This window comes from Salvelinus sp. IW2-2015, linkage group LG14, assembly GCF_002910315.2.
Source record: "Salvelinus sp. IW2-2015 linkage group LG14, ASM291031v2, whole genome shotgun sequence".
Classification (NCBI taxonomy): domain Eukaryota; kingdom Metazoa; phylum Chordata; class Actinopteri; order Salmoniformes; family Salmonidae; genus Salvelinus; species Salvelinus sp. IW2-2015.
Window position 1 is genome coordinate 19074413 of NC_036854.1, and position 15312 is coordinate 19089724.

Below are 15312 nucleotides of genomic sequence, written 5' to 3' on the forward strand. Positions count from 1 at the left end.
CAGTAGAGAGAGAGGTACTAAGTAAGATGGGAAAAGCGAGAGATGGAGTGAAAGGGATTGAGAGAGATGTAAATAGAGAGGGGAAGGGAGAGAGAGGTGGAGTAGGAGAGAGCCCTGTGGCTAAGCCTATAGTGAGAGAGAGGGTGGGAGTAGGAGAGAGCCCTGTGGCTAAGCTGTAGTGAGAGAGAGGTGGAGTAGGAGAGAGCCCTGTGGCTAAGCCTGTAGTGAGAGAGAGGTGGAGTAGGAGAGAGCCCTGTGGCTAAGCCTGTAGTGACAGAGAGGTGGAGTAGGAGAGAGCCCTGTGGCTAAGCCTGTGGTGAGAGAGAGGTGGAGTAGGAGAGAGCCCTGTGGCTAAGCCCACTCCTCTTGTGGCAGACGGATAGTCAGCACCAGGACCGGGGGGCTTCCCTGTGGTGTCTCTGGCTGCCGCTCCCTCGCTGCCTGGCAGGCTGCCAGCATGCCTTGTGCCCAGATTGGGGAGGCACGTCCTGCCTTTTAATCAGGGGAGCGCTTTGCTTCCCCCCGGCCCGGCGGAGCGCCCTGTCATGTGGCGCACTCAGCAAACCACAAGCAGTTCTTCTGATACTGGCGACAGAGGCGTGGAGGGGCCCGGGCGGGCGCAGCAGACTGGGCTGACTGAGAGATGATTGGCTGGCCAGCAGCAGAGCAGCTCCTCTCTCTCTTCCAGATGTTTTTTTTCACCTTGTGGGTGTGTTGTCCCACTCGACTACAACAGAGGAAAGAAGGCGGGATGTTAAATTGGACTTGAAAAGCCCAACACGCTTCATTCCTTAAAGGCTGTCAGAGAGTAAGGAGAGGCCATAGCAGAGAAAAGGAGAGAGGGGGGGAAGCTAGTAAAGGTGGGACAGTTAGGACCCTATGCTGTAGGTGTATTAGTTCCTGGAAACCCACTTTTTAAGCAACTGATTGGAGGATCCTCAGCCTCACCGGGCGTTTGATTGGCTGACAATTCATTGTGACCTTTGGTGACCTTTGAGCTGCTCATCTGACCCCATCCTCAGGAGATCCCGCTGTCAGAGATCCTACAGGTGGATCAGGTGCAGGCCGTCCACAGCCTGGCCCAGGGCGGCAACCCCCACTGCTTCGAGATCATCACCGCCACCATGGTCTACTACGTTGGGGAGAATAACAGCGGTCAATTCCATAACCCGGCCCTGGCCGCCACCGGTGTGGGGCTAGAGGTGGCCCAGGGCTGGGAGAAGGCCATCCGGCAGGCGCTGATGCCTGTCACTCCCCAACCCAGCGTCTGCACTGGTCCTGGACAGGGCAAGGATCACAGTGAGTAGAATAGTACCCTGGCCTGCTGCTAATGTGATTGAGATCTGCTGAGGAGATGAGTCAAATGTAATGTCACGTAATGGTAGTGTTTGTGTGTGTGTGGTGTGTGTGTGTGTGTTGTTGTGTGTGTGTGTGTGTGGTGTGTGGTGTGTGTGTGTGTGTGTGTGTGTGTGTGTGTGTGTGTGTGTGTGTGTGTGTAGAGCTTGAGTGTATATGGGCTTTTTTGGAAAACACAGAGGGACTCCACTGTGGCCTCCCGCTGTCGGCTCAAAGTCTATTACTGGAAAATGAAATGGTGGCATTTTAAGGCGATTTAAGGGATACGAGGGGATTTCTGAGCCCTTTTGGATTTATCTCTGGCTGTGATAAGTGATATGAAAATTCCTCCCATTAATGAATTAATAGAGAGTGACAAAAATATAAACTGAGCCACAGTTCATATAAAGAAACCAGTCAATTGAAATAAGTTCACTCTATGGATTTCACATGACTGGGAATACAGATATGCATCTGTTGGTCACAGATACTTTAAAAAAAGGTAGGTGCGTGGATCAGAAAACCAGTCAGTATCTGGTGTGACAACCATTTGCCTCACGCAGCGCGACACATCTCCTTCGCATAGAGTTGATCAGGCTGTTGATTGCGGCCTGTGGAATGTTGTCCCACTCTTCAACGGCTGTGCGAAGTTGCTGGATATTAGCTGGAACACGCTGTCGTACACGTCGATCCAGAGCATCCCAAACATGCTCAATGGGTGACATGCCTGGTGAGTATGCAGGGCCATGGAAGAACTGGGACATTTTCATCTTCCAGGAATTGTGTACCGATCCTGAAACATGAGGTGATGGCGGCGGATGAATGGCACGACAGTGGGCCTCAGGATCTCGTCACGGTATTTCTGTGCATTCAAATTGCCATCGATAAAATGCAATTGTATTCATTGTCCGTAACGTATGCCTGCCCATACCATAACCCCCCCCGCCACCATGGGGCACTCTGTTCACAACGTTGACATCAGCAAACTGCTCGCTCAAACGACGCCATACACGCTGTCTGCCATCTGCCCGGTACAGTTAAAACTGGGATTCATCAGTGAAGAGCACACTTCTCCAGCGTGCCAGTGGTCATCGGCGGTGAAGTCGGTTACGACGCTGAACTGCAGTCAGGTCAAGACCCTGGTGAGAACGACAAGCACATAGATGAGCTTCCTGAGATGGTTTCTGACAGTTTTATCAGCTGTCCGGGTGGCTGGTCTCAGACGATCCTGCAGGTGAAGAAGCCGGATGTAGAGGTCCTGGGCTGGAGTGGTTACACGTGGTCTGCGATTGTGAGGCCGGTTGGACATACTGCCAAATTCTCTAAAACGATGTTGGAGGTGGGTTATGGTAGAGATATGAACATTCAATTCTCTGCAGCATGCCAATTTCACGCTCCCTCAAAACTTGAGACATCTGTGGCATTGTGATGTGTGACAAAACTGCACATTTTAGAGTGGCCTTTTATTGTCCACAGCACAAGGTGCACCTGTGTGATAATCATGCTGTTTAATCAGCTTCTTGACATGCCCTACCTGTCAGGTGGATTAATTATCTTGGCAAAGGAGAACTGCTCACTAACAGGGATGTCAACTAATTTCTGCACAACATTTGAGAGAAATAAGCTTTTTGTACATATGGAACATTTCTGGGATCTTTTATTTCAGCTCATGGAACATGGAACCAACACTTTACATGTTGCCTTTATATTTTTGTTCAGTGTAATTGAGTTCAACTCAGCAGAACAATTCGTGGCCACACAATGGAGTACAATGTGAGTCAATTAGGGACAGATCAACATTTGCTGAGGGGGGAGGGGCTGGTCCAACTCAACGTGTCATAGAAAAATGCACCCCTCTCCCCAATGTAAAAAATGTCCTTCACATTATACTGTGAAATAAATTGATCACCCTCCCCCCTCATAGAATTAACTGAAAATAATGTTTACGACCACAAATAACAATAACTGTAGCGACCTTGTGTTTATATACTTGGATATTGATTTTGTCACAAAAGCCTGCTGAAGCGGCAAAGTTGATGCCACGCAGGGCTACGGGCCACAAGGTTGAGGGTTTGCCGACCACTTCCTGCCTATTTCATGACACTACATTTAGAGCCAATGATCAACTAGGGGGAAATCAGATTTTCAACATTTTGATGCCATATTTATTATTATATAAAATATATGCCCCCCAAAAATCCACCAATAGCTTTCTGTGCCAATGCACCACAACCAATAAACAAAGCATACCGACTTTGGGAACTTCAATATCATGGTTTCCGTTTTCAACCCCGGAAGAAATGGACTATATCAATCTCGACAAACAGAAGATGCATCACTCTCTACCTTGTAGGCTTACCCAGTATCGAAGCCTTGGCTTGACAATCTCCAAATGTCAACAAAATAAAGGAGATGATTGTGGACTTCAGGAAACAGCAGAGGGAGCATCCCCCCCATCCACATCGACGGGACAGCAGTGGAGAAGGTGGAAAGTTTTAACTTCCTCAGCGTACACATCACTGACAAACTTAAATGGTCCACCCACACAGAAAGTGTGGTGAAGAAGGCGCAACAGTGCCTCTTCAACCTCAGGAGGCTGAAGAAATGTGGCTTGTCACCTAAAACCTTCACAAACGTTTACAGATGCACAATTGAGAGCATCCTGTCGGGCTGTTCACCGCCTGGTACGGCAACTGCACCGCCCACAACAGCAGGGCTCTCCAGACGGTGGTGCGGTCCACACAACGCATCACCGGGGGCAAACTACCTGTCCTCCAGTACATCTACAGCACCCAATGTCACAGGAAGGCCAAAAAGATCATCAAGGACAACAACCACCCGAGACACTGCCTATTCACTCCGCTATCATCCAGAAGGCGAGGTCAGTACAGGTGCATCAAAGCGAGGACCGAGAGACTGAAAAACAGTTTCTATCTCAAGGCCATCAGACTGTTAAATAGCCATCACTAGCAAAGAGAGGCTGCTGCCTACATACAGACTTGAAATCATTGGCCACTTTAATAAATGGAACACTAGTCACTATAATAATGTCACTTTAATAATGTTTATATATCTTGCATTACTCATCTCATATCTACAATTGAAATCTGAAGTTTATATACACCTTAGCCAAATACATTTAAACTCAGTTTTCAAAATTCCTGACATTTAATCCTAGTATAAATTCCCTGTCTTAGGTCAGTTAGGATCACCACTTTATTTTAAGAATGTGAAATGTCAGAATAATAGTGGAGAGAATGATTTATTTCAACTTTTGAATTTCTATTCAACAACATCTCCCAGTGGGTCAGAAGTTTACATGCACTCAATAGTATTTGGTAGCATTACCATTAAATTGTTTAACTTGGGTCAAACGTTCGTGTTAGCCTTCCACAAGCTTCCCACAATAAGTTGGGTGAATTTTGGCCCATTCATCCTGACAGAGCTGGTGTAACTGAGTCAGGTTTGTTAGGCCTCCTTGCTCGCACACGCTTTTTCAATTCTACCACACAAATTTTCTATGGGATTGAGGTCAGGGCTTTGTGATGGCACTCCAATACCTTGACTTTGTTGTCCTTAAGCCATTTTGCCACAACTTTGGAAGTATGCTTGGGTCATTGTCCATTTTGAAGAACCATTTGCGACCAAGCTTTAATTTTCCTGACTGATGTTCTTGAGATGTTGCTTCAATATATCCACATAATTTTCCTCCCTCATGATGCCATCTATTTTGTGAAGTGCACCAGCCCTCTGCAGCAAGCCACCCCCACAACATGATGCTGCACCCCCGCGCTTCACGGTTTGGATGGTGTTCTTCGGCTTGCAAGCCTCCCCTTTTTTCTCCAAAACATAACGATGGTCATTATGGCCAAACAGTTATTTTTTTGTTTCATCAGACCAGAGGACATTTCTCCAAAAAGTACAATCTTTGCCCCATGTGCAGTTGCAAACCGTAGTCTGGATTTTTTATGGCGGTTTTGGAGCAGTGGCTTCTTCCTTGCTGAGCGGCGCTTTCGGGTTATGTCGATATAGTACTCGTTTACTGTGGATATAGATACTTTGTACCTGTTTCCTCCAGCATCTTCACAAGGTCCTTTGCTGTTGTTCTGGGATTGATTTGCACTTGTCGCACCAAAGTACGCTCAACTCTAGGAGACAGAATGCATCTCCTTCCTGAGCGCGGTATGACGGCTACGTGTCCCATGGTGTTTTACTTGCGTACTATTGTTTGTACAGATGAACGTGGTACCTTCAGGCATTTGGAAATTGCTCCCAAGGATGAACCAGACTTGTGGAGGTCTACAATTTTTTTCCTGAGGTCTTGGCTGATTTCTTTTGATTTCCCCATGATGTCAAGCAAAGAGGCACTGAGTTTGAAGGTAGGCCTTGAAATACATCCACAGGTACACCTCCAATTGACTCAAATTATGTCAATTAGCCTATCAGAAGCTTCTAAAGCCATGACATCATTTTCTGGAATTTTCCAAGCTGTTTTAAGGCACAGTCTATTTAGTGTATGTGAACTTCTGACCCACTGGAATTGTGATACAGTGATTCATAAGTGAAAGTCTATGCCGCTGTGAAATTGCTCATCCACATATTTATATATTCTTAATTCCATTCCTTTACTTAGATTTGTGTGTATTGGCATGTTGTGAAATTGTTAGATATTACTTATTAGATATTGCTACACTGTCGGAACTAGCAGCACAAGCATTTCGCTACACCCGCAATAACATCTGCTAAACACGTGTATGTGAACAATAAAATATCATTTGATTTGAGCTTTTTGGTGTTTTGTAACAGATGTCTCTTTCCATTCATTAATTGGTCGCTGTACAGTTTGGATTGATTGATTGGTTGATTTTATTTGTCAGTAAATTGTTACGTAACTGGGATTGCACAAAGTTGGGGACTTATTTACATGTGGTCCCTATTTTTTTACATAAATACATTTACAATTGCATACATAGACACATTACAGAGATAGAGAGAAATGCTCGACCTCCAGATGAGATTGAGGGGGAAGTTTAAGTACAATTCTTACAAGCTTGTTTGGCTGGTAGCTTATTCTTTAGATGTTTGGGGCTGCTGGTGAACCGTGATGTGCAGGCATAATCAAAGTGACACGACTAGTCTTTAGGGGGTCTATAGCTAGGTTTCCATTCAATATGTGACAGATTTTCATGTGAATATTCTAAGATCTTTATCAAAACAATATGCCATTTCACATTTTCCTTTAGGAGAATTTGGCGCCAGACAACATGACAGGGGAGATTTTAATTTACCGGACGTTTGAGAAATTTAACGGACATCCTTATGCATTCAGATCCAACCTGGCGTAGCCAGCGCCTCAATACACAAGGGATGTTGATGAATTGTGGCTCATCCCTCAGCCAAATGAGCCACAATTACGTGTCCTTAAAAACAGCCTGTAACAAATGACAAAAACACTATTCCTTGTGTTTCGAAGTGGAGCATATGCAAAACTATAGCCTCTTATTTAAAACTAAATGTATAAAGGCACTGCATCCATAGGCCTATAAGCTTAGGTGTCCAGTGTATGATATTAACATTGAAATAAATATATAGAGCCAATATAAAGGGAGAGAAGTGTAATACTAACCCCGGAGATAGAGATATGCCGGTGGGAATATTTTCTATAAAGATACGCATTATATTGTTAGTTATAGGAGTAACTCTGGTAGGCCTGAAACAGACTTCCTCATCTCAAGTTCATCTGTCGGAGTCAGTAGGAGCGCACTGCCTTCATGTCATAGGCCTGCAGTAGCTAAAGCTTAATAATAGCCACACCGTACCAAACCTTGACAAACGTTTCTAATCTTTATCAGGGTAATATCAAAAGTAAGTCAAGCTGTTGTTTATAGAGAAAACGCGAGCAGAAGAGCGAATGTAAACCAGGGAAAAAGCACGCTAACCTCCCCTGTGCCCAATAAAAAAACACACAACCCTTCCCAAAGCAAAAAAAAAGGTTTGACAACCCTCCCCTATTTTGCACCACCCCTCCCCCCGTGAATTTCTATCTGTCCCTGAGCGATCTTTGGTTATTTGATGGTTACCTACTCTCACGGGTTCAAACTAGTGGCCTACCTACCTCAAGCCCAATTAAAACATAGTTTCTATTGGTCGAGGTCGTTTGGGTTCAATTTTGCATCAACATTTTGCCTGTGTCCCAAATGGCACATATTCTCAAAATACAGTGACTCAGTTCAAAAGTAGTGCACTACATAGGGAATAGGGTGCCATTTGGGACACTTCCTTTGTTCCGCTGGGCTGTGCATACAGTGCAGACGAGCTTGATATATTTCTATGGATTGTGTTACATAAGCCCAGTCTTTGGGTCACCCAGCTGATTGGTATTTGGTGGCCCACTTCTGGGACCGGACTGCTGGTATAGATCAGTCCGAGTTCAGAACCAATGGAAACTCCAATGGAAATGTACTGAAAGTACAGGCTTTGGGCATTCACCTAAATAGATTTTACTTATTCTTTACATACAGCATATAAAAATATACAGTGCATTCGGAAAGTATTCAGACCCCTTCCATTTTTCCACATTTACATTTTTTTTTTAAGCCATATTCTAAAATGGATCAAATAAAATAAAATCCTCATCAATCTACACACAATACCCCATAATGACAAAGTGAAAACAGGTTTTTAGAAATGTTTGCTCATTTATTAAAAATAAAAGACAGAAATACCTTATTTACATAAGTATTCAGACCTTTTGCTATGAGACTTGAAATTGAGTTCAGATGCATCCTGATTCCATTGATCATCCTTGAGATGTTTCTACAATTTGATTGGAGTCCACCGGTGGTAAATTCAATTGATTGGACATGACAGTGCATGTCAGAGCAAAAACTAAGCCATGAGGTCGAAGGAATTATCCGCAGAGCTCCGAGACAGGATTGTAACAGCTCGCTTGGAGTTTGCCAAAAAGGCCCTAAAGGACTCTCAGACCATGAGAAACAAGATTCTCTGCTTTGATGAAAACAAGATTGAACTTTTTAGCCTAAATGCCAAGCGTCACGTCTGAAGAAAACCTGGCACCATCCTTACGGTGAAGCATGGTGGTGGAAGCATCATGCTGTGGGGATGTTTTTCAGGGACTGGGAGACTAGTCAGGATCGAGGGAAAGATGAACGGAGCAAAGTACAGAGAGATCCTTGATGAAAACCTTCTCCTGTGCCCTCAGGACCTCAGACTTGGCGAAGGTTCACCTTCCAACAGGACAATGACCCTAAGCACACAGCCAAGACAGCGCATGAGTGGCTTCGGGACAAGTCTCTGAATGTCCTTGAGTGGCCCAGCCAGAGCCCGGAGTTGAACCCGATCTAACATCACTGGGGAGACCTGAAAATAGCTGTGCAGAAAAGCTCCCCATTCAATCTGACAGAGCTTGAGAGGATCTGCAAAGAATGAGAGAAACTCCCCAAATACAGGTGTGCCAAGCTTGTAGCGTCATACCCAAGAAGCTGTAAGGCTGTTATCGCTGCCAAAGGTGCTTCAACAAAGTACTAAGTAAAGGGTCTGAATACTTATGCAAATGTGATTTCCGTTTTTTATTTTTAATAGACAAAAACATGTTTTTGCGTTGTCAGTATGGGGTATTGTTGTGTAGATTGATGGGGGGGAAACGATTTAATCAATTTTGGAGGCTGTAACGTAACAAAATGTGGAAAAAGTCAAGGGGTCTGAATACTTTCCGAATGTACTGTATACTACAAAAGGGGCATTTTCTGAAGAAAATGCGTGTGCTTGCTTTAGCTAGAATAGTTAAGCATCATATCTACTTTAAATATACAGTACCAGTCAAAAGTTTGGACACACCTACTCAAGGGTTTTTCTTTATTTTTACTATTTTATACACTGTAAAATAATAGTGAAGACATCAAAACTATGAAATAACACATATGGAATCACGTTAACCAAAAACGGGTTAAAACAAATAAAAATATATTTCATATTTTAGTTTCTTCCAAGTAGCCACCGTTTGCCTTGATGACAGCTCTGCACACGCTTCGCATTCTCTCAACCAGCTTCACCTGGAATGCTTTTCCAACAGTCTTGAAGGAGTTCCCACATATGCTGAGCACTTGTTGGCTGCTTTTCCTTCACTCTGCGGTCCAACTCATACCAAACCATCTCAATTGGGTTGAGGTCGGGTGGTTGTGGAGGCCAGGTCATCTGGTGCAGCACTCCTTTACTCCTTCTTTGTCAAATTGCCCTTACACAACCTAGAGGTGTGTTGGGTCATTGTCCTGTTGAAAAATAAATGCAAACCAGATGGGATGGCGTATCGCTGCAGAATGCTGTGGTAGCCATGCTGGTTAATTGTGCCTTGAATTCTAAATGAATCACAGAGAGTGTCACCAGCAAAGCACCCCCACACCATCACATCTCCTCCTCCATGCTTCACGGTGGGAACCACACATGTGGAGATCATCCGTTCACCTACTCTGCGTCTCACAAAGACACGACGGTTGGAACCAGAAATCTCAAATTTGGACTCATCAGACCAAAGGACAGATTTCCACCAGTCTAATGTCCATTGCTTGTGTTCTTTTCACCAAGCAAGTCTCTTCTTATTATTGGTGTCCTTTAGTAGTAGTTTCTTTGCATTAAATTCGACCATGAAGGCCTGATTCACGCAGTCTCCTCAGAACAGTTGATGTTGAGATGTGTCTGTTACTTGAACTCTGTGAAGCATTTATTTGGGCTGCAATTTCTGAGGCTGGTAACTCAAATGAACTTATCCTCTGCAGCAGAGGTAACTCTGGGTCTTCCTTTCCTGTGGCAGTCCTCATGAGAGCCAATTTCATCATAGAGCATGTTGTTTTTTGTGACTGCACTTGAAGAAACTTTCAAAGTTCTTGAAATTTTCCGTATTGACTGACCTTCATGCTATAAAGTCATGATGGACTGTCATATCTCTTTGCTTATTTGATATGGACTTGGTCTTAGGGCTATCTTCTGTATACCACTCCATACCTTGTCACAACTCAACTGATTTGCTCAAAAACATTAAGAAGGAAAGAAATTCCACAAATGAACTTTTAACCAGGCACACCTGTTAATTGAAATGCATTCCAAGTGACTACCTCATGAAGCTGGTTGAGAGAATGCCAAGCTGTCATTAAGTCAAATTGTGGATACTTTGAAGAATCTCAAACATAAAATATATTTAGATTTGTTTAACACTTTCTTGGTTACTACATGATTCCATATGTGTTATTTCGTTGTTTGGATGTCTTCACTATTATTCTACAATGTCGAAAATAGTAAAAATAAAGAAAAACCCTGGAATGAGTAGGTGTGTCCAAACTTTTAACAATTAAAAATATAATCATGTGTCCTTTCCTTGGACCTGCTTCAAATAGAGCTTGATCATTTACTGTTTCCGAAGCCTCACAGAATTTTTTTTTTGTCTCTTCAGAGGACCTTTCAATCAGCATATCAGTGTCTAACTCACAGATCACAGAGAATGTGGTAAGTGTATATCAAATACTGCATATTAGATATGTATAGCTACAGCTCCACAAGCATTCCCGATAACTGAGGAATTTTAGGAATATTTAAAAATGTCTGCAAAATGTTAGATGGATTGTCTGTTTCGTGAAATATGTCTTTTCTCTTTTTTTAGGATATCAGTTCAGTCTACCAGATCTTTGCTGATGAGGTCCTGGGGTCGGGCCAGTTTGGGATTGTGTACGGAGGTAAGTCAGCCCGACTCTACAGTAGTTCCATTGGCTTTATGTACATTGTGAAGTGGAAAGGAAACTCAGCAACTCAGGACTGTGGAAGTTGAAAATAGCTTTTTTTTTTTTTGCTTTTAACAATAACTAAGCTATTTTTAATCGACTTCCACAGTCTTTCCGAGAGCTTCTGAATTTCCTCTTCACTTCAGTTTGCTCCTCAATTCATGCACCTTGGTTGGAGAGCGTGGTAGCAGCAGAGTTCCCTTCCCTTTGGCTTCATGTACATCCATCCAGCCATGTTCTCTTCTCTGTATAGTGGCTTTATTTCACAGGGAGAGGAAGAGTACTAGCTTGTTATTCTTTGTGTGTTTTGCAAATAAACTTTTATTAGTGGAATTCCTCGCCGTCGGTCTATTCTATAGTTGGAGACAGAGGAAGACATACAGACAGTTCATTTGCAACAGTCTGCAGGGAGTAGCCTGTGATTTATCTTTTTAATGCTCATGTGTAGGTAAACACAGAAAGACTGGGAGAGACGTGGCCATCAAAATCATCGACAAGATGAGGTTCCCTACCAAGCAGGAGAGCCAGCTGAGGAACGAGGTGGCTATTCTCCAGGTAGACAAAGGACTGAGAAGCCTGGCTCTTTCACTGCCAGTCTAGACGCCGATAGCCTGGGAATCTGAACCTTGTTAGCTACGTTTCACTATTGTTTCACTGAACAACATTAGTCAAACGTAGAGATTCAGTTTGGAGTCCCGGGTTAGATCCTTGAAGGGCTATTCTGAAGAAATGATGTACTTTTTCTGATTTAAAAGTGCGTCTGTGGACCGTGGTATATACTGTACATATCTCCATTTGTGGAGTGTGGTGTTAGTTGATAAAAAAACAAACCATCCAATGTGTGTGCAGCACTATCCTCTGCATAGTTGAGGTCATCTGTCACCAAGCACATAGAGAACATGTTTCTGTACATCTAAGGTCTCCTTCTCTCTGATTGCACGTCAGGGATAAATATTATATTTTGAATTGAATTAAATCCCCTGTCTCCCTGCCTGTCAGAACCTTCACCATCCTGGGATCGTCAACCTGGAGTGCATGTTCGAGACTCCCGAGCGGGTCTTTGTTGTCATGGAGAAGCTCCATGGCGACATGCTGGAGATGATCTTGTCCAGTGAGAAGAGCAAGATCCCTGAGCGTCTCACCAAGTTCTTGGTCACACAGGTCAGTAACAGAAAAATATCATTTATACTAATGAACCACAGTAACACTTTACGCAACGTGTTTTTATTACTGTGTAATCGTTCCTGTACCCGAGAGATAATTACACAATACTGGAAAGCCACTGTAATGACAAGTACCACAGCTCAGCCAATAGTAAATCCCCCCCTGTGCTTCCTGACCCACAGATCCTGGTGGCTTTGAGGCATCTCCATTTTAAGAACATCGTTCACTGTGACCTGAAGCCTGAGAATGTGCTGCTGGCTTCCGCAGAGCCCTTCCCTCAGGTGAGTACATGAGCTGTCCACCACAACAAGCGGACTGGGCTATTGGGCTCACTGTGATTTTGATTTATTTAACCAGATTGTTATTGTAAATGAGAGTTGATCAATTACTTATAATTACTTTGCTTACTAAAGCATTCAAAATGGAACTTACCCATAAGGACTGACAGCACAAGGATGACCTTGGTTCTTATGTGTGTTCCTATAGGTGAAGCTTTGTGACTTCGGCTTCGCTCGCATCATCGGCGAGAAGTCGTTCAGGCGCTCCGTGGTGGGCACGCCCGCCTACCTGGCGCCTGAGGTCCTACGCAGTAAAGGCTACAACCGTTCCCTGGACATGTGGTCGGTGGGCGTGATCGTTTACGTCAGCCTCAGCGGGACCTTCCCCTTCAACGAGGACGAGGACATCAACGACCAGATCCACAACGCTGCCTTCATGTACCCTCCCAACCCCTGGAAGGACATCTCTGGAGAGGGTAAGAGCGAGTGGGTGTGTGCATCCCAAATGGCACCGTATTCCCTTTGTAGTGCACTATATAGCGAATACTGTGTCATTGAGGACGCACTGTTTTTTTTTCTGATCAAAAATACATGTTTTTTTCCTTCTTCTTTTCAACACGTCCAATTTTGCTATTATGGATCATTTCTTTTGAGAGCCATCTATAGCACTCTTGCTTTATAAGTAGATTCTAGACAATAGTCATGCACTGGCGCTTTTTACAGTCACCAACCCTGTAATCCCCAAGTAATTGGCCATTACAGGATAAATACACTGTTGACTCACTCAGTGTACTTACAGTGGGATCTCTGGTGTTACTCCCGGTCAAAACTAGACTGTGGCTCCGTCCCAAATGGCACCCTATAGGGCCCATAGGGCTCTGGTCAAAAGTAGTGCACCGTAAAGGGTAAAGGGTGCCATTTGGGATGTAGCATGTGTTCCTATTGGGTTGACCAGTTGACCGTCTTAGTTTCTGTTTCCCAGGGTCGCTGTGGTTGTAATGGGCGGTCTTCACCTTTCTCAGGGCGGTCTTCACCTTTCTCAGGGTGGTCTTCACCTTTCTCAGGCTGGTCTTCACCTTTCTCAGGCTGGTCTTCACCTTTCTCAGGGTGGTCTTCACCTTTCTCAGTCTGGTCTTTTCCAGTCTCTCCCCTCAGAAAAAGAAGCCTACTGCTCAACTCTTTGGAAGTGTCTTTGGAACTTTCTTTGGTACTTTGAGACTGATAATAGCGTAATATTTGTGTAGTCCTAATTGACTCAACCTATAGAGGTAGCCATGTACACTATATATACAAAAGTATATGGACACCCCTTCAAATTAGTGGATTTGACTATTTCAGCCACACCCGTTGCTGACAGAAAAATCGAGCACACAGCCATGCAATCTCCTTAGACAAACATTGGCATTAAAATGGCCTTACTGAAGAACTCAGTGACTTTCAATGTGGCACTGTCATGGGATGCCACCTTTCCAACAAGTCAGTTCGTCAAATTTCTGCCCTGCTAGAGCTGCCCAGGTCAACTGTAAGTGCTGTTATTGTGAAGTGGAAATATCTAGGAGCAACAACGGTTCAGCCACAAAGTGGTAGGCCATAAAAACTGTTCGTCAGGAGTTTCATGAAATGGGTTTCCATGGCCGAGCAGCCGCACACAAGCCTAAGATCCCCATGCACAATGCCAAGTGTCGGCTAGAGTAGTGTAAAAGTCACCGCAATTGGACTTTGGAGCAGTGGAAATGCATTCCCTGGAGTCACGCTTCACCATCTGGCAGTCCGACGGACAAATCTGGGTTTGGCGGATGCCATGAGAACGCTACCTGCCGCAATGCATAGTGCTAATTGTAAAGTTTGGTGGAGGAGGAATAATAGTCTGCGGTTGTTTTTCATGGTTTGGGAAAGGCCCCTTAGTTCCAGTGAAGGGAAATGTTAACGTAACAGCATACAATGACATTCTAGACGATTCTGTGCTTCCAACTTTGTGGCAACAGTTTGGGGAAGGCCCTTTCCTGTTTCAGCATGACAATGCTCCAGTGCACAAAGCGAGGTCCATACAGAAATGGTTCGTCGAGATCGGTGTGGAAGAACTTGACTGGCCTGCACAGAGCCCTGACCTAAACCCCATCAAACACCTTTGGGATGAATTGGAACGCTGACTGGGAGCCAGGCCTAATCGCCCAGCATTAGTGCTCGACCTCACTAAGGCAATGATCCAACATCTAGTGGAAAGCCTTCCCAGAAGAGTGGAGGCTGTTATATCAGCAAAAGGGGAGACCAACTCCATATTAATGTCCATGATTTTGGAATGAGATGTTTGACGAGCATGTGTCCACATATTTTTGGTCATGTGGTGTTTTTGATACTTGTCTGGAGTGGCCAGGCTGGAGAGAGCTTGTGCTGGATGGAAATGTAGATCTCCCTTGTTTCTCATGTCGATGTTGTGCATGTTTGTCCATCCACTCACAGCCACGGACCTGATCAACAACCTCCTCCAGGTGAAGATGAGGAAGCGCTACAGTGTGGACAAGTCTCTCAGTCACCCCTGGCTCCAGGTAACACACTTGGACATTGACTAGGAGGAGCTACCTTCAGTCACACCATGTTCATCACATCATTCAAACGCAACACATCTCTATGGTGTTCACAGTTCACTCTGTTATACATTTTTTTTAAAGGACTTACTCCATCTAAGGGTCTATGATAAGCTACTTCTCCTAGGCTTCTTCTTGCAGTTTGCTAATGACAACACACTT

General features: G+C 44.3%; 1 protein-coding gene across 1 annotated transcript in view; it reads left to right on the plus strand.

Annotated features, from left to right (window-relative positions):
* Window positions 1–15312, plus strand: part of LOC111973297 (serine/threonine-protein kinase D3-like) — a 58763-nt gene that overhangs the window by 39720 nt on the left and 3731 nt on the right. The window contains exons 11-18 of the mRNA XM_024000619.2: window positions 1023–1299; window positions 10799–10851; window positions 11006–11078; window positions 11572–11678; window positions 12123–12284; window positions 12470–12568; window positions 12774–13041; window positions 15026–15111. Coding sequence (XP_023856387.1) covers window positions 1023–1299; window positions 10799–10851; window positions 11006–11078; window positions 11572–11678; window positions 12123–12284; window positions 12470–12568; window positions 12774–13041; window positions 15026–15111 — 1125 coding nt within the window. The remainder of the gene's footprint in view (window positions 1–1022; window positions 1300–10798; window positions 10852–11005; window positions 11079–11571; window positions 11679–12122; window positions 12285–12469; window positions 12569–12773; window positions 13042–15025; window positions 15112–15312) is intronic.